The 27,390-nt window shown below is 43.7% G+C and overlaps 2 protein-coding genes across 3 annotated transcripts in view; one reads left to right on the top strand and one right to left on the bottom strand.

The window, feature by feature from the left end:
- LOC308328082 (girdin-like) overlaps positions 1-24,952 on the top strand; it is a 61,217-nt gene extending 36,265 nt beyond the window's left edge. The window contains exons 4-7 of the mRNA XM_080781772.1: positions 10,832-10,901; positions 22,333-22,391; positions 23,485-23,568; positions 24,285-24,952. Coding sequence (XP_080637898.1) covers positions 10,832-10,901; positions 22,333-22,391; positions 23,485-23,568; positions 24,285-24,494 — 423 coding nt within the window. The 3' untranslated portion in view covers positions 24,495-24,952. The remainder of the gene's footprint in view (positions 1-10,831; positions 10,902-22,332; positions 22,392-23,484; positions 23,569-24,284) is intronic.
- A 100-nt stretch (positions 24,953-25,052) lies between these two features.
- LOC308328078 (attractin-like protein 1) overlaps positions 25,053-27,390 on the bottom strand; it is a 307,756-nt gene continuing 305,418 nt past the window's right edge. The window contains exons 9-10 of one of the 2 annotated variants that reach the window (XM_080781767.1): positions 26,077-26,260; positions 25,053-25,261 (exon numbers count right to left, since the gene is read on the bottom strand). In XM_080781767.1, the coding sequence (XP_080637893.1) occupies position 25,261; positions 26,077-26,260 (185 nt within the window). In that variant the 3' untranslated portion in view covers positions 25,053-25,260. Of the gene's footprint in view, positions 26,261-27,390 lie in introns of both variants that reach the window. The other variant, XM_080781766.1, reaches the window with a different exon arrangement.

Consider the following 27,390-nt stretch of genomic DNA (forward strand, 5'->3'; position numbering starts at 1 on the left):
CCAGGGCTCGAGATTAACGGCGTCCCGACGTCCCGGGGACTGTAAAATATCTATTTGGGACGTAAATGTATCTCATCCGGGACGGTTTCGGGACGAGAGGAGTTTTTACACTGAAAATGCACATTTCGTGTGCAGCGATGAGCAGCATGATAATTTCTCCGTGCCGTCAACCAATGCTCTGTCGGACCAAACTAGTATGCCTCCCGTTGACAACAACAACGCACACACTACATTCACCCAACGGAATCATAGGAATTATATTGCTTTTTCCCCGTGGATGAGACATTTAGATTGAAAAACTATCGGTTGGAAGCGTGGATAAGACCATGGTTGTGTGTCACAGAAAGGTTCCATATGGACATGGGGCTATACACTACACCAACGTTTAACGTTAGCTTCCATGCTAGGCTTGCTAGCTGGCGTCGACATTAAATAATATGTTGGTATATAATCATCTGAAGCAACAGATGTTTTCTAATGCTCAGATTGTTCTGGAATTGCTGCCCCAACACTGTGGAATGCACACACCAAAACCAAAACGCTCTCATTCCACAGTTTTTATTGATTGTATTTATTATTATTATTATTTATTGATCCTTCGTCTTAGTATTCCCCCTAATAAAGTTGTTTTTATTTGTTTTCTCATGCCAACCATGTAATAGACATTTGAGTATTCATATACCTGCATTGCTGCACGTTATCTGTTGGACTTGATAAAGTAGCCTACACCAAAATAACAAAATCCATTTGAAAATAAAAATCACTGTTCTCAGGTCGAATATTGATATGCGATTAAAATGTGATTAATTTAGATTAATGAATTACAAAGCCTCTGATTAATTCGATTAACATTTTTAACCAAGCCCTATTTTTCATCTGGGAGCATTTTGACTAAATCAGTGTATCTGCAGAAGAAACATGAAGCCAGACAAGTAATGTACTGCATGTATTCAATACATGCAGTACATTATTTGTTTGGCTTAATTGTATTTCTATTACAATAGGAATACAGTTATTAATTTCAGAATTTGAGTGGTGCTTTTTGTACATTTTTTCCCCGGGACGGTATACATTTACTTCGGGACGGTTCAAATTGTATTTTGGGACGGTTCCGGGACGGTGGTGAAAAAAGTTAGTCTGGAGCCCTGACACACACACACACACACACACACACACACAGACACGTATGTATGTGATGGGGGAGGCTTTAACACACACACACACACACAGAAACATTAATAAAAGCCTGAGAACAACACACTCTTTTTTTGCACTCTGGCCGTGTGCTGGCTGCAACAAAAGCGCACGTGTGTGTGTGTGTGTGTGTGTGTGTGTGTTTGTGTGTGTGTGTGCAGTGCACGCTACTTTAGCTGGCAGCACACGCCGGTAGGATGTCAGAGGCTAGAGGTGAACCGTCTCCATCAGCACAGTATTCAGTGTTCACAGTATTCAGTGTTCACAGTATTCAGTGTTCACAGTATTCAGTGTTCACAGTATTCAGTGTTCACAGTATTCAGTGTTCACAGTATTCAGTGTTCACAGTATTCAGTGTTCACAGTATTCAGTGTTCACAGTATTCAGTGTTCACAGTATTCAGTGTTCACAGTATTCAGTGTTCACAGTATTCAGTGTTCACAGTATTCAGTGTTCACAGTATTCAGTGTTCACAGTATTCAGTGTCGAGACGTCTCATTTTTTTGCGGCTTACGCCTTTTATTGTTTTTTTTGAAGGGACAGACAGTAGGCTGACAGGAAACGGGGGAGAGAGATGGGGGGATGACACCATAGACTGAGTGTAAAACATATGGACAAAGCGTTCCGCGGGTCTAACATGAACGTAAAGTGAAGCCTGTCAGTCCTTGCAATGGAAGTCGCCATCTTTCTAGATCCGTTTGGGCCCAGCTGGCCCATTGGCTGGCCCAGATAACGAGGCGGGACTTCCCCCCCCTTCTTCTTCGTTAGTTTTTATTTTGACTCGAGTGGGTGGGGGATCCCGTTCATAGACTGTAACGGTAGCCACGCCCTTCAGAACATGCACGACTTTATGGTCATCTTTTTTAATAAATGGGACCATAATTTTCCAAAAAGAATATTATGACATTAGAAATGAGACTTTAAACTAGCAAAAAGTATTCATGACCATGTTTATTATGGTAATACAGTCTAGGTGAAGTTGGGCCCAAATACATGGACCTCTATGGGGCTATGGGTTTTTTTGAGCCCAATGACAGCGCCACAACAGGCCATTATATGAACTTTCATTTCCTTAGTGGCTTCACAAAATATCTGTCTGACTGCCCCCCTGGACGACACGCAGTGAAGGCCGTGTCGGGCTCGGGAGTCGAACCCGCGGCCACACTTATAGATACAATTTACAATTTACAATTTAGGCATTTAGCAGACGCTCTTAATCCAGAGCGATTTACATTAAGCAAGAACAAAAAAAAAGCATGGGAATACATCACATAAAAAACATTTATCATGAAACATGCGTACGCTAAGAAAGTAACAGTGGAATATCTATATAATGAAACTATACATATAAACTACTATGCTATACATATGTACTATGGCGTGCTATGACTACATACAATGCAATTATAGTGCTGTCTTCATAACATGCTATAAGTCTGTGTCAAATGCTATCTAAGTCTACAGAAATGCTACGTATTTCCCCAAAACAATTTGAATAGATTGAATCAATTAGTCTGGGTTAACCCCCGAACGCCCAGCGTTATTTAATCCATTTAAAATCATAGGCTGCCCAGTGATTTATAGCAGCGGAGCACATTTATCGACGGACCGGATGCTCTCCCGGATGTGGCTGAAGTAACCGGATGTAGCCAAAACACTCTCCATGCGATCGACGACAACGGGAGATGTGATTTGATTGTACCGCGACTAGCGACGGGACCGGGCGTCTAACACCACAATCTTTTCTTAGAGTTGGACGGAATGATATTAGATCAAGAGTTATTCACGTTTTTAAGCTTTTCGATCTCGTCGGCTAAAATAGCGGGGGGGGGGACATTTTTGATGACGTCCCAACCTGGAGAAATAACATTGAATGTTGCGCAACAGACGCTCCCAGCCTGTGGAGCGATGCGATGTCCTTTGATATCGATAAATATTTTAATAAATAAATCTTTTTTTTTCATCAATCTCCGTCCTCCGTCCTAGATCTGCTATTTTTCCAATAGCTAGATTATAACGTAATGTTTCAAAAACACCAAAAATGGGTTAACCCTGTATTACTTGGCTGTACAATTGTGAGTTGTGGCATGCAAAAGTAGAAAGAATTACCGAGATCACGGCGAGTTCATTCGTCGCAAACGAGACAAGATGTCTTGTTTGAGATGTTTGAAATAATGGTATAATTGCTTTTTGCTTTTTAGTCGTATATCGCCCAGCCCTAACACAGCAGACCTGAACCCGAGTGCTGACACAGCATGATAGATACAGTGTACAGTACTTTATTTAAGACTATGGACAAGAGGCCAACTAAACTTCAAGTTGACCCGATCGTGTTTGTTTGAAATATTGGAAACATTGTCCCCCCCCCCCCCGGAGATCAGCGCAAAGGAGCGCCAACTCAATACGTTTGGAGTGCTCTGCTGAGACACTGCATGGACATACAGTAGCATGTACAGTGTGTGTGTGTGTGTGTGTGTGTGTGTGTGTGTGTGTGTGTGTGTGTGTGTGTGTGTGTGTGTGTGTGTGTGTGTGTGTGTGTGTGTGTGTGTGTGTGTGTGTGTGTGTGTGTGTGTGTGTGTGTGTGTGTGTGTGTGTGTGTGTGTGTGTGTGCGCGTGCGTGCATGCGACTGTGCGCGTGCAAAACTGCATGCTTGCAACCAGGGTAGCTCTTGTGGAGGTCTGTATGCAATAGAAGAGGAATCCGTGCCATGCTGGAAACAATAATACGGCATAGAAGGAGGTGGGGGGTGTGATGTGAGAAAATCAAAGTAGCATCTCTCAGTCTCTCTCGCTCTCTCTCTCTCATTCTCACCCTCCCCTTCTATCTCTCTCTCTCTCTCTTTCTCCCTCTCTCTCTGGGCTAAATGGCACACTTTGGCCATTAATAGAACTTACACTGTAAGAATATGGAATAGGCCAGATGAAGGCTTATACGGTAACATGCACAATCATTGAGTTCCACGTCGGCACCTTTTCCTTTGTCATAGCATAAATACTACCGAGGGGGGGGTGTGTGTGTGTGTGTGTGGGGGGGGGGGGGGGGGCACATCATCATCATCAAATCACCGCCATGACATTCTCAGTGTGTGTGTGGGGGGGGGGGGGGGGGGGGGGGGGCACATCATCATCATCAAATCACCGCCATGACATTCTCAGTGTGCTCGCTGTTCTCCCTCTCTCCTAGACGTCTTGTCATGTTTTATTCATGAGAGCTTTGCCGGTGCAAGCTAATCCATGTGGAATATTAGTCTATACTGTACCTTGGATTACTTTAGCATGCAGCTAATCCAAAATGCCATACATAAGTAGCCGTAAGCGCAAATGTGGGAAAGCACGTTATACTAGCGCACAACCAATACCTTATGCCACCGGTGACGCACGGCACGCCCTATTTTTTTATTTTTCAAAATAGCAGAAATTGGCAATCTACACGCGGCCACATCACATCGTGATGCCGTAAAACAAATATAAAAATATATATATATATATCGTAGCTCTCGTGCACATCCAGGTGGAGGAGGTGCTGGTGTATAGGCGAGATATTGTACGTGCTTTGCCCCGTATATACGCAGCTTTGTCGGGCTGAGCCGACACTGTGAAACGTGTCCTGCAAATAAAAGGACACGCCGTACACTCGTCAGTCGTCACTGGAGTGTATGCGGCTTCCTTCCTGAGAGGAGCATTTTGGAGGTCTGCTGTACAGTAGCTACAGTACAACGCTGCGACGTGAAGTGCTAATTTAACTCTTTGACAGTCAAATGAACACCCGAGGCTTGTGCAGAGTAAACGTGTGGTTGGGTTCTGACACATTAAGACATGGGCTGAAACAAAAGAATTATAGCACAGCCTGAAATGCTGTTTGCACAGCGAGCATATGTTCCTTCTAGAGACAGTGCGTGCGTGTGCGTGCGTGCGTGCATTGGTGATTCACTCCTCCTGTGTGGTAAAACTGCAGTCTGTTTTGACGAATCAGAAAAAGGAGAAGTAGTCTAAATGCACAGAACCAGATAGGCAGCTGTTTCCCAAGTGAACAGTCTTTTATTTTATTTTTTCCAATTTTCTCTTCGTCATAACTTGTAACAATGTAATAAGGTTAGCCATCAATAAGCTACAAGCTTCCGCCTATACCTTTTCGATCATGTCAAAATGAGTTTAATACATGGTTCTTCTTGTAATGTTCCAACGGCACAAGATCGAAATAAACCATTCGTTCATAACGATTACCATACAGTAGAGTGGCCACACAGTACTGAATAACCGCCTATAAATCACCTAAATGCAGTACACACACTTTTATTCGAACAGAATACAAAGTATATAGAGCTCTAATCTTGCACTGCACAAGACCACGTCTCTGTCGTCTGTTCCACAGCTTCCGCTCAGTGTTTTCTAGCATTAAATAGGTCTGGTAAATGTATGACGTTTTCCAATAATATGATAGTTATTTAAAGAGGTTTAGAGCAAACATGCTAACAATGTGGAAACGTATCCCATTTTCACATTCCACACTTTTGGAACGTTTGATGGCTATATAGATGCTACAGACACTCTGACTTCAGAAAGGTGGACTGCTGGAACTGACTGGCTAAATGTGTTGACTGCTGCAACCTGGTCTCGGTACCCAGGCTATTATTTCTGTTGGCTTTCAGCTCAAAAACGAAAAGCCTGGGGAAACCCATTGGAAGATTTGGCATAGGAACTAGGGCTGTGAATCTTTGGGTGTCCCATGATTCGATTCTTGGGGTCACGATTAAAAAAAAAAAAAAAATCAAAAGCATTTTTTTTCCCAGATTCAAAAGGATTCTCTATTCGAAAAGATTCTCGATTCAATACACAGGATTTCATCACAATCTACTCCAGTCTTGAACTGAAGTGACTACAGTAACCTCGAGAATGACTGAAGACACGATGTTTTACTGTGATCGATTTTTGGGAATTGTTCATAACGGGAACCGCGATTGTAATTCGACTTGATTTTCTTTTTGACACCCCTAATAGGAACAGTGTTCATTTTTCCAGGATATTTTGATTTAGTCCTATAGTCTACCTACTAACCAACCAATAACGGTGCAGAGGGGGTGTCGCGGGTGCTCAGATCGGTGAACCAATAGGATCCACCGCCTGTTTTCGACCGGCACCCACCCACCCCTCTATAGAGACCAGAAACCACACAGGCTGGGCCAGGCCAGGCTATCGGTCAACCAGGCCACGTACCGTTTCAGCCATCTCTGACAAGGACGGAGAGTTTGAATCACAGTCGTGTGTGTCTAGATGGAACACATCATCGACGTGTATTCATCACTCGCTATCCCTCAACTTAATGCAGCTCAAATTGACTCGCCTGCGATCCAATAAGAATCATTCAATAACCACATTTATATATACTATAGTCCTTACCCGTTCTGAATATATGAACAGCAAATATATATATATATAGTAAATATATATTATATATACATATTTATATATATATATATAGAATATTAGTGGTCCATGACATGAAAATGTTTGAGAACCACTGCTCTAAAACAACATTGGACAATGATGTTTGATAGTCAGCTATATTGTTGCTTATTGTAGATAATTAATTATGCACGGGCGTGCAAACGATGAAATGTGTTCAGATATGCATCTCCTTACCTGCTTCGGTTTCGTTTGCGCGACTGGCTCGCAAACGTTTGGCGTCACGCGTGCGTTTAGAAAGTGCGGTGCGTTTTCTTTTTGGCATTTTTGGCGTTTTTTGGGGGGTGATGGCAGAGTATTCCAGTCCAGTTGTTGCAAGCATGAGTCGTTGTTGTACTGCAGAGTAGTTCACAGGTCACATCACACACAGGAGCAGTGAAAGGGGGAGGGTCCTTCGGATGGCTGGGCTCTGATGGCTGGCCTCTGTGATGGTGGAAGCAACTTTGCCCGTGGGATCGTGTGGTGTTGTAAAAACAATATTTGTACATTGAAATATGACAGTTGAGTCGGTAAAAAGTAGGCTAGGCGCATTCTGGGAGCGTGCAGATTTTGTTTTGCATGGAGAGATGTGTGCTAATAGTGTGGCTCGGTCGGAGATAGACGACAACGGCTGTGCTGTGTATTAGGAGACACACACACACACACACATGGCGCCAAATTGTATAGGGCACATTTTGTTGTGGTGCAGCGGTAGCTAGAGGAAGCATGCCAGTGGGGTAACGGTGATAACGGTGGCCTGTGATGCAGGTGTCGCTAAGGGACGGAGGTGCGAGGTTAATTCACTAATAATGTGTCAAATGGGGAAAAGGGCTCCGTTACGCCCTCCATATAATTATGGTCCATGCCTGTGCGAAAAGTGGGAGTGATTCGTGCAGTTAATGATGAGATAACGCGCTGTCAGTGACATTCATTCAGCTATTCAGACAGACAGACATTCAGACATTCGCTGAATTATTATTTAGATATATACACACCACGTTATTAAATAAATGTTTTTCCTGAGGTACAAACGGAAAGATGGAATGCATTGCCTCGTCTTGGCTCGCAGGACAAGGAATACATCAGGAATATTGGGGTTCAAGATCTCCAATCCTGTAGTCCCCAGTGAAGGAAAACCATGGCAACTGTGCCAATAACCAGGGGCATGTACCAGTAGCCACACTTTGACCTTCACTGTGTGTGTGTGAGTGCGTGTGCGTGTGTGTGTGTGTGTGTGTGTGTGTGTGTGTGTGTGTGTGTGTGTGAGGGGGTGAGTGTGCGTGTGTTTGTGTGCGTGTGTGTGTGTGTGTGTGTGTGTGTGTGTGTGTGCGTGCGTGCGTGCGCGAGGTTGGAGTGCCTTTTTGTCCTTCGTTCTTTTGACTTCCGTCCTCTGTGCTGTCACTTGGCCTAAACCTCTTATAAATCTTCCACACAGTTTTAATTGTCTCCGCTTCTCTCTGGGTGTTCCCTCTTCACCCTTTTGGTCTCCCCGTTTGCCTGCCTGACAAAATGTCTTATTTCTGTAGGGCTGCGAGCGGTTTATCACCATACCTCCCTGCCTCTGTCCCATAACATCCTTGATCCGCTAAGCGTCTCTGTGTCGGGGCAAACGGCTAAAGTCTACCCTAGCCCTGGAACACTGCTGTGGGTGACGATAGAACCCTGCCTTATAGTTTCCATAGTAGAATCTTTTTTTTTTGTTGGAACAGATAGATACGAATTTTACACTACAGACAGTAATCCACATAACTTGATAACCGTTCCATGGCAACTCCAGCTTATACACCTGCAGAATTCCCCACACCTGCCATTTGATTACTTGGGTCGGTTCAGTTTTCACAGTCCGTTTGCACTCTTCAGACATTCTCCACACATTCTCCACAGACGTTTTTACCACTGCACAAGGACTTTCCTCACCTGACCTCCCTCCATATTGCCTATATATGGCCAGACAAGGACAGACGGATATAGAGAGCTCCATATATGGGCATAAAAGGGACACAGACAGATGGTTAAAACGCTATTGCATAGTACGTTGGGATATGCATTCCAGATTTTCATTGTTCCCATCTTGCATCGTTTCCCAAGTAGGCCGGTGACCGAATAATATCAGTAAAGGCATATTTATTATGTGTGCTTTCAGGAGGGACTCCACACAAACTCCAATTAATGTAAATATGCCGGATTTAGCTCCACACAAACTCCAATGTAAATATGCCGGATTTAGCAAGAATGCTAATTTCCACCCGTTGTTCCCGGAAGATGTCAATGCAAATGATAGTAGCTTATGTTAATGTATGTGCCCGTTTGTATCTAAACACACTGAATCAGGAATGTGTGGTTGTATAGCACATTGTACATCTATATTGTTTCAGTGAGGTACCGGTATGCACTGTATTTTATGGTGAGGTAATGCAGTATTTATATATATATGGCAGATGGTTTTGATAGGAGACGGTCTGTCCACTGTTAGATAAGCTTCTTTCTTATTGCATCATTCAGCATACAAACTGAACACTCTGAGCATGGAACACTCCAGGAGCTGGGTCAGACCAGTTCAGACTGCTCTCTGCCATCATGGTAGACATGAAATATTCAATGCAAAACGCCCCACACGTCCTTTCTGCTCAAGTGAACTTACGTCTTTCCTTTCGGTTAGATCTGCACGATGTTCGACTTCACCTGAAATTATATTTTGGGCAGGTTGTTGTTGAGTTTTAGGCTCATAATAATGATGTTCTATAATATGCATCTTCGACAATTGAGAGTGGATTTGCCTTGTCCTAGCTTGCGTCATTTGAATCATGGATATACGGAAACATGGCTGAAAGACTATAGCTTGTTGATCGTGTTCGTAAAACACTGCGACTGTAGTCTTAATCCTTACTAGCATTCGTGATTTAAATAAAGTAGATTAGGCTGGAAACTGTGTTCTCATCCTTTCTTGCAGTGCAAGTGTATACGTGACAAGATCTACAAGCTCGTAGCGCGCCACTCGGTGGCGCGCTACGAGCTTGTAGGTCTGCTGTTTTTGAGAAATCGAAGAACGACTGACCTACGTAGAAACATAGCTTTTTCTGACAACTGTCATTTTCAAACAGACATTTTTAGAATCTGATCTCGGGTCAAACTGGGTTAACGCACCAAACCTGTCAGTCAGTCCGTCGTTCCGTCTGTCGTTCATCCTTCACGCCTCCATATATGGTCGTCAGTCCGTTACGCCTCGTGACACGTGGAGAAGACTGCATCATCACCTAGGTGTGTGTGTGTGTGTGTGTGTGTGTGTGTGTGTGTGCGTGTGTGTGTGTGTGTGTCTACAGTACACGTTTTAAGCGGCATTATGATTTTCATGAGTCACATGTGAATGGGAGGCCTTGCGGCAAATGCCATCCAAGCCATTTAAACCCACATAAATACCAGTATCACTTGCATCCCCAGCCCGCTCACCACACACACACACACACACACACACACACACACACACACACACGTTACATTTCCAGAGTATGCACACATACTGTATATTGAATGACCTCACCTGTAATGTGAGACCTCTGTCCATTATAGACGCTTGATATAGTTGGATGATTTTGGAGCATTAGGAGCCCTCAAGATCATCTCGTACATGGTGGTACTGTATACATATACTGTACAGTACCGTTACTGTAATGTCAACACTTTACCTTTCTCTTGTTGGTATACACACAGTAGAGCTTTCTATTGGCCACAGTTTGGATTTGACTCTGACATCATCGTGTATGTGTTTATTTCATATCATGCCATTTTGACCCACGACCCAACAGCTCATTTCCTTTTAGCGACCTAGTCATGTTTGGCTGCCCCTAAGCCAATGGAAGGCTGAACCCATACTCTGAAACGCCGCCTAAGCCAATGGGAGTCTGAACCCATGCTCTGAAACACCGCCTCAGCCAATGGAATTCTGAACCCATACTCTGACAGATGCACATCGAAGAGCGCTTCTTTCACCTGGCAGTTAATGATACGCGTGCCATTCTTCTTTTTTTTTTTACTTAAAGTAATTGTTCTTATAAATCCAGTTCTAAACTGACCTTGTTTCAGGTTATTTTGTCTTCAGCCGAGCACAGAGATTCACGTATGAACCCACAACATCGTTATCCAACCTCATGGTGAGCGTCTTTCTGACCTGTTGTCCCCCTCCTGTTTTTTGCACTAGGAGATTCTCCAGCAACTTGTGATGATGCCTCTACCCAACGTGTTGGTACTGGGCCGCAATCCACTCACTGGTATGTATTCAACCCATTCTGACCTGAGATCAGATTCTAAAAATGTCTTTTACATCCTGACAGTTTTCCATTCTGACCTGAGATCAGATTCTAAAAATGTCTTCTACGTCAGTCGTTCTTCGATTTTTTTCAAAAAATAGCAGACCTACAAGCTCGTAGCGCGCCACTCGGTGGTGCGCTATGAGCTTGTAGATCTGCTATTAGACTGAGTTAGACTTGCTGGGCTAGTTGAGATGACCATGGGACAGGGACGTGCATTTGAAGGGCACCGGCTGGAAATTTGGAATTATAGAAAACCTTTTTATTTTTATTTTACATTTCTACCCAGATTTTGAGGATTATCTCATTTAAAAAAAATATATAGGAAATGACCCAAGCAGTCTGCCCTGCAGCCCAAATTACTAGTAAGTAAAATGAGCAGTTTGCTTGCTTTGCGGTTATTAACACATTTTGTACATAATACGTCCTGAAACGTCATAAGGATTGGAACCGAGAGGTGCCTTAGACGTCTGTGGACGTCCTAGCGACGTCCAAACGACGCGGGGCGAGATGATAATATTCAGAATTATTCCTTCTTTTTTTTTTGGCATTTCGCTTTTCGCTTGCCGTATGCTAACGCTCTGTGCAAATATTAGCTTGTCATTGACTCCCATGTTAGCGCGGCGGAAAGAATGACTCGTATCTCCTGATCCAGGGCGCTCTCCGTGGTGATGAATGGATCGATATGCTGGCGCTGCGTTTCTGCTCCTCATCCGTCTCTCCCGCAAAATATGAACTCTTTTTGGAGCGTATATAAATATATTAAGATGATCGGAGATTTTGAGGTCACTTTGTCAGTCAACTTTTTTAAGAACGTATTTCCGGTTCATGGCTTTCAAAATAGAAGCGATCACTACTCTGGCGATTACTCTGGCGCAAGCAGCGCCTTTATTTTGATGCAGTTCCGGTACTAAATGTGTTAATATTAACCCATTCAGGCCTGACGTCGAAATAAAAAAAAAAGAATCTGAAAGATTTGAGGCACATTTTAACGATTAAAAAAAAAATAGCAGACCTACAAACTCATAGTGCGCCACTCGGTGGTGCGCTATGAGCTTGTAGATCTGCTATTTTTCAATAGCTAAAGCATAACATAGTGCTAACACCAAAAAAAAGTAGGCCTATCGCATTTGCTTGATTGGCTTGATTGGCCTAAAAGTGCCTATAGCATTTGAATGAACAATATAAAATGTGAACACATAGCCTACGTGACATGACATACGTATACAGTGTATATGACTCAGACCGGTTCACTTCACTCGTTCGGTGTGTGTGTGTGTGTGTGTGTGTGTGTAAACAAATGTCATGTGCTCAGTTTAGTTTCGATTGTGTATACACGCCGGTACCGTGCACCCAAAATAGCCAGGCGACACGTTGTGAGCTTGTAGATCTGCCACAATTGTGTGTGTTCGCGCACTGTGCACGCCCGCACGGCACTGCAAGCAATTAAGAAAGATTTAGTGCAGATGCGCTCATTGCGCTGAGGTTCAGAGCCTCAGAGGGGAATTCTTTCAACATAAAATGCTACATTCCAGTTCGGGACGGAAGAGGGCACTTTTCTCCGACAGTCAAAAAGGCAGGGGCCCCTTTCATGTCTATCTGTGCACGTGCGTGCGTGCGTGCCATGATCATGCATCAATCGCCTAAAGGCATAGAGGACTGTAAAGGTCAGAAATGCCCATAGAAATCTCAAAATCAGAGCGGGCTGCTGAGGGCTATAGGCAGACATTTCCTTCCTAAATTGTTTCATATTTCGCGTAAATGGCAGCTCAGTCAGTTATGCTCCTTGTGAGGTCTCAAGTTAAAATTTGACTCCCTCCCGGTTTTGTCTCGCACGTCTCCCCTCTCTGCCTTAGTTTCTTCTTCTTTTTTCCTCTCGCTCTCTCTCCTATTTAAAGGATAATTCCATGCTAGAAGGCTTTCTTACCTTTCTTTGTAGTCGTTATGTCCCCACCAAAGAGGTCCAGGTGTTATTTTGTGTGTAAAAACTCCTTATTGGCTATTTCCCCTACCATAAGCCCTCAATGAATTGCATTGAATTGAATGGGGCTACGGGGTGTTGTGCTAATTAGCTTATTTCCGTGCAGTTTTTTAGAATCGTAATATCTCAGTAATATCTCAGTAATATCTCAGTAATATCTCAGTAATATCTCAGTAATATCTCAGTAATATCTCAGTAATATCTCAGTAATATCTCAGTAATATCTCAGATCAAAACAAGCTTGATTTGCGCCTCATTTCTCTAAGCGACGTGCATGTTTTGGGGGAATTAAATAACATCCCAGGCTGTTGCATTATTCACTTCCTGCTTCTCGGTTTTCCGAGTGAAACGGCTTTGAGAGTATAAGAGGGTCCCTCATAAAGAATGAACTGTACTGGCCGGTCCTGGAGTACACAATTCAGAAACCAAGAATGGGGGCGTTGCCTGGTAAATTAGTTAGTTCATTCTGTTAAAGTCATGGACACACATTGCAGCCTGTCCGTCCGTCCGTCCGCTGCAGGAACTGTTTACACACATGCACATGGCATGTATACGTAGTGCACCCCATGACCATCTTTGGCCTGTTCGGCTCAGACATGCTGTTTTTAATATTACACTGTGACCTTATAGTTCAGTCTACTGCTGAGGAGAGGACATTACTATAGCATGCTAACCTGCTGCTGCACAGTAGGGTTTTTTTTTTAAACGAGCCAATGTCACTGAATCGGTATAGCTCTTCCTTTCCCCACTGTTCCCAATGATGCACAACATTTATGCTCTCTCCGATACTGTTTTTATTTATTTTCTTTTGAAGAAGAAGCAGACCACCAGTGCTGCAGTTTGCAACCGCAATGCCTCAGTGGAACGCGCTTGTCACTTATCTCACAATCGACACTGTACTTGCCGTACTTGAGAAACGTCATTCCCGTATCATTTTGACATTTTATTCAGCACAATTCCGTAAAGCAAGATTGTAACTTCACCGTAATGGTAAACGGTGGGCATTGCGCTGTGTACATTATATTCTCCATTGAGTATACAGTACACACACACACACACACACACGCATACTAAAGTCATCTCAAGGCAGACAGTGGGAGGCATACATACATTACAGTACGCTCAGAGCAGAGTACACTGCAGGCAGTATAAGCATTAGGCTACATTCCTCAGAGTTCCTCTTGCCCTTTACCCCCCCCCAGCCAGCCCCGATAAGTCAGCCAGTCGCACCAAGCATGCAGTAGCTATTGAGTAGAGCTATACGGCTGCCAGCTGAAAGTCATTGGCCATGTGTCTTTTATTATGCTTTCATTAGGGGGCAGGGCGTGCGTGTGTGTGTGTGTGTGTGTGTGTGTGTGTGTGTGTGTGTGTGGAGGAGGGGAGAGTTAACAACAGTGAACTGTGGGAACACACAGGGTTGCCCCCAGGCCTTTATTTAACCTAGTCTGCGAACACACGTACAGTCTCACACACACACACACACACACACACACACAGTCACACCCACACCCACACACACACACACACACACACACACACACACACACTCACACAGTCACACACACACACACACACACACACACACACAGACACACGTGCACACAATTAGATGCACACAGGGTGCACACAGCAATATACACTCACTCGTGCATCTTGCAGGGGGGGGGGGCGTGTGCTCTCCTGTGGGGGATCTTTCTGTGTGTAGTTTGCATGTTCTCCCCGTTTCTGGTCAGCCGCCCCGGAACCTCTCCGTGTGTGTCGTGGAAAGGGCCTTTCTAGTCGCGGAAACGTGGACATGCCCGTTGGAGAGGAAAGGAACTGGTAATGTGTTCCCTTCCACACGCGACCGTGGCTCAAGAGGTAGAGCAGGTCGTCCGATGATCCATGGGTCGGCGGTTCGAATCCCGGCTCCTCCTCCTCCTGTCTACATGTCGAGTCACTGAACCCCCCAAATTGCCCCCGATGCGCTGGTTGGTACCTTTGCATGGCCTCCGCCGCAATCGGTGTATGAATGTGTGTGTGTGTGTGTGAAGGGGTGAATGTTTAATGCACAGTCTTATGTAAAGCGCCTTGGATAAAGGGCGCTATATAAATGCACCATTTACGCTTCGTCCAACTGGGAAAAGTCATTGCAGCTTATTAGGCAATTGGCACTGGGTGAAAAATGGGTTACAATTAAAAACATAATAATAATAAGTAAAAAATCAAACTACTTCTGTGTGTCCGGAGCTACTCTCGCAAGCAAAATGCCTCGTACACACACGGCCAGCCACTATATGACAGAAGTGCCTCCACTCTTTTCCTAGTTGAGAAAATGATTATTTTTTTTTTACTGAAATGCTGCCTTCAAAAGTGAGCCTAGTGAGTCCCAGAGCCATACAGAAGCATTATACAAGATGAACGGCAATGAGGACGGCTCTCTGTCACACCTGGGAGATGGGATGCCATGAGACAACCTACATCTAAATGCATAAAACGCGTGCCATTTAGTCACAGACCTTTCACATTGTACACGCGCACCCGTCTTTCCCCTCTTCTTCTTCTTTCTTGCTCAAACGCAAACGCGATGAACAATGCGGCCATCCCGGAAAATGTGTTAGTCACTCACCATCCCTCTAACCTTCTGTTTCCTGTCGGGAGGAGGAGGAGGAGGAGAAGAGAGAGGGGGGTGGGGGGGGGGAAGAGAGAGAGGGGGAGATCGGGGACTGAATGGATGGCACGTCGGGTCAAGAAGCATCAGTGATTTGATTCCTAACGTCGCTGACAGATCAGAGGGGAGGAAGGAAGGAAGGAAGGAAGGAAGGAGTGGGAGGAAAGAGTGTGTAGGAAAGAATAGATGGATGGATGGATTGAGCATGTATGAAAGGGAGGGAAAAGAAGTGTAGAGGAAGCCAGGGAGAATTGAGGGATGAGGGTAGTGTAGGCTACTAGTGGAGCAGGAGAGAGGCCCTGTTGCTAGTCGGTATAGTATTATGTGTCATACTTTATACACCACAGAATATAATAATAATAATAATCACAATGTGGTGTCTGTTCAGTGGTAAAGCAAACGTAGCCCGGGTCCAGTGCTTAGAGCGAGTCTCTCTCTGACGCCCTGTGGAAGTCCCTTCCGCAGCCCTCTAGCGATTTTCTCACTCCTGTGCGAGTGTTTACAATTCCCAGCAAATAAACAAAACGACGTAACTACTCACCGAAACAAAGCCTGCTAGACCTTGGTAAAAAGTATATTCTCGAAGCTGGGAAGCGTCTCAGGTCCCCAGCTTCTCTCTAAAATGCACTTTGTGCCATTTTAATAACGCAATGTACCCTGAATTTACCGGGCAGAGTCATTTCTTCTACTACGGCATTTATGGGTTTTGCCTGCGCCGATCTGGTTGGATTCATTTTATTGAATGATTAAAACAGTGCATTTTAGAGAGAAGCATGGGGGACCTGAGACGCTTTCCCAGCTCCGAGAATAGACTTTTGCCAAGGTCTAGCAGGCTTTGTTTCGGTGAGTAGTAGTTACGTCGTTTTGTTTATTTGCTGGGGATTGTAGACACTCGCACGGGAGTGAGAAAATCGCTAGAGGGGCTGCGGAAAGGGACTTCCACAGGGCGTCAGAGAGAGACTCGCTGTGAGCCCTGGACCAGGGCTAAAGCAAACGTAACCTACAGTATACACAGGGAAATCAGGATGCCGTCGGAATGGGAAATTGGAAATGAATATTGTTTTGCTAAACAATTTGCCAGTTATCACAGAAAGTTGTCAAATGACGTGGAAATGACAGAGGGACTTTTCCTCTTGTCACATTGTCACCGGGAAGTAATTGTCTATGGACAATGTTATCCAAATGAGGACAGGTTGATAATTTATTTAGCCTTATTTATTCACAAAAACAACAAGAAATAGGAATTTTTATTTTATTTTAGATGTTTGGTGACTGAGTTGAATTCATGTTGGACCCGAGATCAGATTCTAAAAATGTCTTCTACATCCATGACAGTTTTCTGAAAAAGCTATATGTTTCTATGTCAGTCGTTCTTCGATTTTTCAAAAAATAGCAGACCTACAAGCTCGTAGCGCGCCACTCGGTGGCGCGCTATGAGCTTGTAGATCTGCTATTTTTCAATAGCTAAAGCATAACATGATGCTGACACCAAAATGGGTTAATCCATGATGGACATGGTGAGCAGCATCGAGGCCACGCACTCACGGCGACAGTTTAGTGTGTGTGTGGTGGTATTTTTTACTTTTGCTGATTAGGCCAGCTGCCTTATTTTGCTGTATTTTCCCTAAGGATAATTTTAGCTTTCGCGTGCCATTTGTGGCAGATGCCACATTTTCCTAAGGGGAAATTGTGTCGGCTACTGTACATGTACAGTACAGTACAGTGCAAGCTTATCACATTGTGATCATGTCATCACCCAGGGAAAAAGAAAGGCTGTGTATGGGATAATGATTTATTACGTGTGTGTGTGTGTGTGTGTGTGTGTGTGTGTGTGTGTGTGTGTGTGTGTGTGTGTGTGTTTGGCATTACAAACTACTCGGATGAATGCTTGACGTTTGGACTTGCAGGTACAGTAATAGCACTGCGATGGCAAAAGGCTGACAGCTGCTGCCACTGCCACTGGGAAATGTATTTTCAAGAAAGCACTATTTTCATCTGCACACATTCCTTTCTCCTTCTTTCATGCTCTTTCATTCAGTCCCTTCATTATTTAGCTTGGCTTATATTTTTCTGTATTTGATTAGCTTTGTAGGCTTTCCTTATTTATGTGTGTTCTGTCCATGTCTGCAATACCCCCCCCCCCCCCCTCTCTTACCTATCTCTCTGTGTCTAGCTGTATGCATTATTTATACGTGTAAGAAATTGAACCATTCCTTATCTTTGCCGTAGTCTCTTAGCCATGTTGACTTGGTATCTAATATCTATAGAACCCCAGTCGTTTTCTGCCGTTTTCTAATTCTTTTTATGAACGGAATCGAAAGGTTTTTTGATCGGGATTCACCATATGCCCCCGGTTGGCGTGGTCACGGGCTTCTGAGACCACTGGGCTCACTGCCAAAATCAAAAATATCTTAACCCATTTTGGGGCGAGAGCCCCTTTTGGTGTTAGCATTATGCTATGCTTTAGCTATTGAAAAATAACAGAACTACAAGCTCATAGCGTGCCACCGAGTGGCACGCTACGAGCTTGTAGGTCTGCTATTTTTGAAAAATCGAAGAACGACAGACGTAGAAACATGGCTTTTTCAGAAAACTGTCGGCATATGGAAGACATTTTTAGAATCTGATCTCAGGTCAAAATGGGTTAAACCACATATTACACACATAAAGACCCCCCCAGGAAAGTGTTCTAAATCTTCTAAACGTCTATATATATTTTCATTTCTTTTTAAAGGGTGATTGACTGTAGCTGCGTGTTCTTTTCAACATGGCCCTGGTTCAAGCTTATTCACCCACACAATTTGGAGCTGCCCAGTAAACCCACATTCTTCTACTTTTGGCCACTGGTACTGGCAGTGAGTGATGTAGCCCGGCCAGTACGGCCCAGTATTTGCCCCTTCATCCAGCCTTGGTATAGTGTGTCATGTCATCTACACAGCAGAGCTTCCTAAAGATGTTTGTCTCAGAGACCCCAGACCCCTGTAAACATTGTTTTCATCCATGGCAACCCTGCCTGAATTACGTTGTTACTTAACAGTAACAACACCTTACATTTATGTCATATTACTCCCCCCCCCCCCCCCCCCCAAAATACAGCATGTCATGAGGAAAACTTCCATTACAACATGGTTGAAAACAACCTTACACTTGACGTTAAAAATCACCAAAAGCAGCTGATCTGATCACCTATTTTTGGCGAAGACATTTGCTGTACGTAGATTGAAAAAGAACCCTGAGTACCCAAGTAAGTAATAAGTATAGTAATAAAAAGTGTAATATATATAATAAGTGGTTATAACTCATGAAATTCCAAATAATATCAACAATAATAATAACATCAATCAATAGCAGATCTACAAGCTCACAGCGCGGCACCAAGTGCCCGCGCTACGAGCTTGTAGGTCTGCTATTTTAGAAAAATCGAAGAACGACTGACATGGAAAACATATAGCTGTCCTGATATAGAAGACATTTTTTTTTAATCTGATCTCAGGTCAAAATGGGTTCAAACTAATTTTGCTATCGGTGTGTAGTGTACTAGGCTGAAATACTGACCCCCAGCTAATGCTGTGGGGTTGGCCTGATTGTCCTGTGTGGTCTGTCCATCCACCATGAAACATGGTTATTGTCACTGAGCTGGATTTATTGTTATTAGAGGCAGAGCTGGACACTCACTACCCCCTGAGACACCGGATGAACTGGTTTAACACACACACACACACACACACACACACACACACACCCCCTGAGGATATACACACTGAGACCCAGTTACACGGGTACAAATGTATGCACTCACGATTCATATCATGCAAACTGCTCCTCCAAAACAGTGGACTGTTGTTGTTGAAATTCTGAATACAAAGAATGGGCAAACTGGGCTAATAATACAAATATTCACTGGTTATACTGTTTGAGACAGAATGTGTTGCGATTGTATCACAGCTGGTGCTTCCACAATCTCAGAAATGGCCATCTTGTCTAGCCCATTTTGGGCCGGGAACCCATTTTGGTGTTGGCATCATGTCGTGCTTTAGCTATTGAAAAAATAGCAGACCTACAAGCTCGTAGCGCGCCACTCGGTGGCGCGCTACGAGCTTGTAGATCTGCTATTTTTGAAAAATCGAAGAGCGACTGACATAGAAGACTTTTTTTAGAATCTGATCTCAGGTCAGAATGGAAAACTGTCGGGATGTAGAAGACATTTTTAGAATCTGATCTCAGGTCAGAATGGGCTAGAGTGGGACGGAAACCCCTTGCTAATGAATGAGAGAGGACAAGCAAGTATGGTCGGAGTCGTTCCAAGCAGTGGCCTTCCTGTTTTACAAATTTATACTCTTGTAACGTACAAATACCTCGATTGTACTTAAGTAAATCTACTTGGTTACTTTACACCACTGGCCACAAGTACTGTACCCACACAACTCCCCTGAGTACAGCACTGAGTGCAGACGGGCGTCTCTGAATACACAACTTGTTGAACCTTTGAAGCATTGGTGGGTGAGGGTGTGCACTTTATTACAATACTGTACGCCTGGTAGGCAGGTGTAGGGGAGAGCAGGGTCGGTTGATGCGCATTTTACTAATCCCTCCCTGCACAGAGATTAATTAATTTCAAGTAACCAAACTTTTTTGTGAACAAGATACACTTGTCCTCTCCCATTACCCCGAGTGTTTTTTAATTTTGGTGAAACGAGTCGGACGCAATCGGCAAGCAAAGAAAAAAAACCTTTCGTCCTGTCAAAAGCAAGATCAAGGACGAAAGACGCGGAAGTAAGAGCGAGATCACTTTGCTTGCCGATTGCGTCCGACTCGTTTCACCAAAATTAAAAAACACTCGGGATAATGGGAGAGGACAAGTGTATCTTGTTCACAAAAAAGTTTGGTTACTTGAAATTAATTAATCTCTGTGCAGGGAGGGAATTAGTAAAATGCGCGTCAACCGACCTGTCTCTCTTCCAGTCTCCGCTACTTAAAGCGTGCAAAAACACAAAAGGGTCTGTAGCTCCGTCAATTTTAGGCGGAAATGGATAATTTTTTGTCTGCAAGGCTTTCGGGCACTGTGGAATCGAATGACGTCACCGGAAATATGCGACGAAAAGGCGTTGTATGGTATCCAGTCCGAGGTGCAACCGTCCTACCGCACCAACTGACCCCGCTCTCCCCTACTTAACATTACAGCATATTATTCACCCACTGAATCATTACTTGTGGCAGACAGAAAGACAGACATGCGCACACGCACACACACACACACACACACACACACACACACACACACACACACCTGGATTACTACTTCTCAGGCTCAATCCAGAAGATGAGCCCAGACCTGTTTGAGATGTTAGCATCTGTTTGTGGCTTTCGTCATTTTCGGACAATTATGTCCTGACATGTGGCAGGTTACTACTCTCACCCTCCCATGTCGCCATGTTTCTATCAGCAGAGCTCGAGGTCTTCGCAGAAGGGGAATTTGCAACGTATGAATATACTTGTTTATATACAGAAATCCCAGCTATTTTGTACATTTTGTATATTCAGAAGTTACTGGCAAATTGCCAGGATTTCAGTAGTTCTAAAAAAAAAAAAAGCATTCCCCCATTACACCTCAAAACGATTGAAGCCTGTTTCACTTCTCTAAAGTCTCAGAAATGAATTGGGAATCGCAAATGATGGCTCATGTACATGACGACCATCTGCTGTAGAGGGATATTTGAAGAATACAGTAACAATTGATTAAAGTGGAAACAGAGACACAGCTAAGTGAGCACGGTATAGCTGCTTGTGTGCTAGGTGGTGGAAGCGCAATCCTCCAAGGGTAATGTTAGGTAATCACTCGTCTCTTCAATGTTTAATGCATTTTAAATTGTTTGTGCTATTTGAGTATTTCAGTTTAACGTCACACAGTCCCATTCTGACCAAGCATATACAAGCTGCTCGTGTCATTTTCCACATACTAAACAGGGCTCTGAGATTTCACTTACATGTGACGCTCCAACCGTCGCAGTCGCCACGTCTCGACCCCATTTACACTTACTAGCACTCAGAACCTCGACACAGCATTTTCCATCAGCGATATATCTCAAAAAGCACAGTGGTGGAATTCCTTGCGGCTAAACGGAATCCCTTTTAATAGCTCCAGGAAAGTTCATGGTGGTCTGACATCATTATATAGTCATACATGTATATTCATTCATAGTCACTGTTGATATACTGTACTGTACATGATGGCTAAAACTAAGACTAAAAATAAAGACAATTTCGTCAACGTATAAAAACTAGACTAGTGGACAAGAGATCCGGTATAAATCATTCTACACTTGGTTGCATGCTGAAAATAGCCGACCTACAAGCTCACAACGCGTCGCAGCGCGACGCGTTGTGAGCTTGTAGGTCGGCTATTTTCAGCAAGTGTAAAAACAGTCATTACGACGGCATCAAGGCACCACCAAAATACATTATAGTCGACTAAATCAACTGTACATTCAGTCGACTAAAATCTTGTGATATTCAGTCGAATAAAACTAGACTAACATTAAAACATTCCAGGTGACTAAAATGTGACTGAAACTAGATGAAAACTATTGAAGAGACTTAAGACTAAAACTAAATTCAAAATGTGCCGCCAAAAAGAACACTGTTGTCACGTGTGTGTGTGTGTGTGTGTGTGTGTGTGTGTGTGTGTGTGTGTGTGTGTGTGACTGGGTGAATATGAAGTAAATAAATGCATTTAATTTACCATTCCTGTGTGTCTTCTACAGAACAAGGCCTGGAGGAGTTGAAGAAACTATTGCTGCTGCTATTAGGCTGTGCTGTCCAGGTAATGATGATGATGTCAAATTAAATACAAATTATACTAGTATATTCTTTGAATGTTATGTCTATTGTCTTTGTGAAATGCCCCTTTCAACCATTTTATTTTTTATCAACTTTCGACAAACCGTTGAAGATGATTTGTGCTTGTTCCTGTTGTACATTACTGTTGGTCATAACTTACTTGACCTGGTCACAACTTAACCTACTTAGACTACACGGTAACATCCATAACAGTGCTCATTTATCAATTTGTAACTCAGGAGCGTTCAAATGTAACCAAATATGGTACATTTTTATTAGAATCTCAAGAGTTGAATGAACATGATTTTACAGTGTGCAGTGTGTGAGTGACAAAGCTCCCACTAAGCACTTAAACAACCGAATTGACCTTTTACGCTTTCAGCACCTTTGTGTTATCTTTGCTGAAAGAGGAAGGAGTCAGAATGAATAGAAATTAAGCTTTTGATTTGTTATCTTTCTGGGTCTTAAAAGCAGCTCTCAACACATTGTCTTTGTATCTGAAAATAAATGCTATTTGTTCAGCTTTTGAATTCTTGGGGGGGGGGGGAATAGAAAACATTAGGGACGCTCGGATATTTAGCGGAGGCTGAATATCCGAGTACAAGGGAAGTGGTACGATAAATAAAGAAGTTCAAATCTTTTAAATGTTTTGTAGCGGATGTTAAAGATTGAATGCACTTTTAAACATGCATTTTTTAAACGATACTTCCATAACATTCCTTCCGGAGGTTTAGCGGCAGTGTGATTCTGATGGATAAACAGTGATTCACTATAGGCTACTGTCTGTCTGACGCTGGCCTATGCTCTTCACTTGGCTCTTCATCGTTACTCTCACCTTCGCACAGTATCGTAGACAAAGACTCATTTCACATTTCTGACCCGGTCCTATCGAGAAAACAGGCCTACATAAATGGCAGATCAGACGTTGGCTCTGTGCCATGTGTCTGGTATCTATCTCCAGGTTTGCGGACCTATATATGAACCTGTGGATCTCCTCTCCTCTCCTCTCCTCTCCTCTCCTCTATGATATGTTGACGTTCACAACAAACGTATATTCTCCTCTCCCCTCTTGCCAGTGTGAGAAGAAGGAAGAGTATATTGAGCGCATCCAGACCCTGGACTTTGACACTAAAGCTGCGATAGCAGCACACATCCAAGAGGTATATGTCTAAATGTCTGAATGATGGAGTGAAATTTAGCTCGACCACAAAGGGGAAGATTGAGGAATAGTTCCGGAAAAGTAGTGGGTGACTGTGGTGTGTCGGTGAGGATATTAATGCTATGTTACATGTAGCAAAATAGCATTTCGGAAGGAGTGTAACAACTATACAAAAGGCACTTACTTTGTAAAGAAAATGGTCTTCCCCTGGAATCAATGACCTTTTGATCTCAAAGCGGGGTGCCTATGGCCTATAGTTCCAAACATTTGGAACTATATCCCATTGAGATAGAATGAGCACTTCCGCATTCCATTGTTACAATGGGAGTCAACGCTAGTGTCGCCACCATTACTAGATTACTCTGGATTTAGCCCAAACACTCCCGAGGCGATCAGCAACAACGGGAGGTATGATTCATTCTACCGCGACTAGCGACGGGACCGCGGCGGGGCCGTCTAACACACAATCTTTGCTTAGAGTCGGACGGAATGATTTAGATCAAGAGTTATTCATTAATGTGTATTCATTATTCATATTTTTATCAATCTCCGTCCTGAGCGCTGGGGCGTTACTGATTAATTTGAACGGAGAACTCCGTCCTTGGCGCTCAGCTGTTTTTTTTTTTCTTTTTGGTTGGGACTACAGGTTGAAAACATTGAACGTATGGAAACGCCAGAGAATACTAGATGTAAATGTTCTTGTTTGTTACTTTGTAGGTAACGCAAAACCAGGAGAATGTGGTGGATCTGCAATGGCTGGAGGGAGGAGAAATACCTCCTGAAGACCTGGACAGTCTGTCTAGAAACCTGGCCTTCCACCTCAAACGCCTGGTAGATGAAAGAGACTCACAACTGGAGGTACAGGATAATAATGGAATTGTCATGTATCCAGTCCATATGCTCGGTACATTCGAAACACGGGTGTAAACTATGGGGAGAAATTTGTCTCAAATGTTTTTACAAATGTTCCATGATTTACAAATGTGTTTCCAAGATTTACAAATGTGTTTACAAGATTTGCAAATGTTTTTCCACGATTTACAAATGTATTTCGTATTTTTAGAAAAAATATATAGATTTGTGTGTGCGTTTAGGCATTTAGCAGACGCTCTTAATCCAGAGCGACTTACATTAAGCAAGAACAAAAAAAAAGCATGGGAATACATCACATAAAAAACATTTATCATGAAACATGCCTACGCTAAGAAAGTAATATAATGAATAATGAAACTATACATATAAACTACTAGAGTTCTCATCGGGCCCGAAATTTGAAGCCCGGCACGGCCCGGCCCTAACTGGGTCAGCCCGAAGCCCGGCCCGGCCCTAAAAAATACCATAATGTTAGGCCCGAAGCCCTATAAAGCCCGACAAAGAAAAAAAAGAACGCCACTTTTATTGCATGGCCAGCGCAGCAGCATGCGCCGTCAGTGAACCACTGACGGCGCATGCTGCTGCGCTGGCCATGCAATAAAGTGGCGTTCTTTTTTTTCTTTCAGTGTGTGTCTGTGTGAGAGTGAGAACGGAGTTCAATGGACTTATCGCCGAAATAAAGGATTTATGTAGCTCATTTATGTACCATTTCCATATCATTCTAATGGATTCCATTTCCAGTGGTGGTGAGTACTGTAGCTCCCCGTTTCCTCTGAAGTGAAGCTATGTCCAAGACCCCAAGTATCGTCCCCGTTCGGTGTCTAAAAGAACAAACATAGCCTACAAAGTTTACAAACCATCCATGCACCCGCTCATGGCGTGTCTCGACAGCTTAGAGATCTGTTATTTTAAATCGGGCACATATAACGAGGAGCGCCGCTGCCGCACTGAGGGACGGCGGTTATAATACTAATCATTTTGTAAATCAAATAGCCATTAGCCTGTAGCCTGCAGTGGACTGTAACATTGCGTGGTCAGATCATATACTACAGAATATGGATCGTTGTTCGTTGGTGACTATATGACGTTGATTAGGCCTAATGATTAGGTTATTCATCGCAGCCAGCTGGGTTTAACGAGATGGCTCAGTGCAACTGTTTTTGTTATGTTGCAGTCTATCGTGTGATAATCCGATTGATTTATAAAACATTTAGCATTATGAACTGAAGCTCATTTGGTGCGCCGCAAACCAGAGGCCAGCCAGCGGTATAAACATTAAACAACCACCCCACCGTTCACTTCTCTCTGCCTGCGCGCAGTAATCCATTCCAAGCCCCCCACCTCCACTCCTCCGTCTTCCTCCTGTCACAAGTGAATCGCCATAGCGCAGCCCTCTTCATAATAAATACATACTTGTAGGCTATATAGCCTACACATTACACAAATAACAGAATTGCTATTTTTATTATAATAACATTTTTGAAAAAAGAAAAAAAGAAAATCACAGAAAATCACAGAGCCCGAGGCCCGGCCCGGCTAATTAGCATATTTTTTGGGCCCGGCCCGGCCCTAAAATGTCGGGCCGGGTCGGGTTCGGGCAGAAAATGAGAACTTTAGTGTGTGTGTGTGTGCTCACCATGTGCGTGTGTGGACGTGGTAGCTGTACAGATGGTCAACCAGGCCGTATTTGTTGCCGTTCAGGGCCTTGTAGCCGCCGTGGAGAAACACGTAGCCGCTGGCCTGGTCGTACGCGCTGCCGTGCCCGTAGCCTCCCTGCACCACCGCTCCACCCGTGGACACCACCTGCCAGGAATTAGACCCTGATTGGGAGGCACACATGCACACACACACACACAGTTCATTGTAAAAGGCCATTATTGTAGCCTCCCTGCACCACCGCTCCACCCGTGTGGACACCACCTGCCAGGAATTAGACCCTGATTGGGAGGCACGCATAGACGCACACACACATACAAACACTCACTCACACACACACACACACACACACACACACACACACACAGTTCATTGTAAAAGGCCATTATTGTAGCCTCCCTGCACCACCGCTCCACCCGTGCGGACACCACACCTGCCAGGAATTAGACCCTGATTGGGAGGCACGCATAGACGCACACACACATACAAAGATAAAAGGTCATTGTTGTCTTTTTGTCACGCCAAACAAAGCACGGGCAAATTGAAAGACAAGAGAGAGAATTAAGGAAGAAATGGAGAGAAAGGGAGAAAGATACAGAGAGAGACACGCAGACGGTTTTAGTTATTCGTTTGAACTATATAACTCAATTATATAGGGAGGACGGGTCATTTCCCCGCATTGTTGTTGTTGTTGTTGTTTAGCAGGCATTTTTATTTAATGATTTATTTTCCCCCCCCGGGTTAATTTCTCTCCATTATCTGGATATGATTGTTGTATATACTGTAATGCAATGTGAAGAAGCTCTGGCAATATTGTTAATCTATTCTGGGCGGGAACCCCTTTCTGGCGTTATAGCATTATGTCATTGCTTTAGCTATTGGGAGAAAAAAAAACAGCAGATCTACAAGCTCGTATAGCGTGGCGCGCTATACGAGCTTGTAGGTCTGCTGTTTTCGAAAAATCGAAGAACGACTGACACGGAAACATAGCTTTCCAGGATTTCCATAGCTTTGTCAGGATGTGTAGAAGACATTTTTTTTTAGAATCTGATCTCAGGTCAGAATGGGTTAATCTATTTTTTTTTTTTAGTCATCCCAATCAACGCATCCTTGGACAGAATTGAATTGACGGAGAGGGGCGGAGAGGGAGAGAGACAGAGAGAGAGAGAGAGAGAGAGAGAGAGAGACAGACAGGGGGGGGGGGGGGGAAGGGGCACAGACAGTGTAATATCCAGGGACAGAGATATCCCACTTGACAGTTTGAAAACTTTCTGATGCAATATTGTCTTTTTTC

The sequence above is a fragment of the Protomyctophum bolini genome (assembly GCF_963924005.1).
Source record: "Protomyctophum bolini genome assembly, chromosome: 14".
NCBI lineage: Eukaryota > Metazoa > Chordata > Actinopteri > Myctophiformes > Myctophidae > Protomyctophum > Protomyctophum bolini.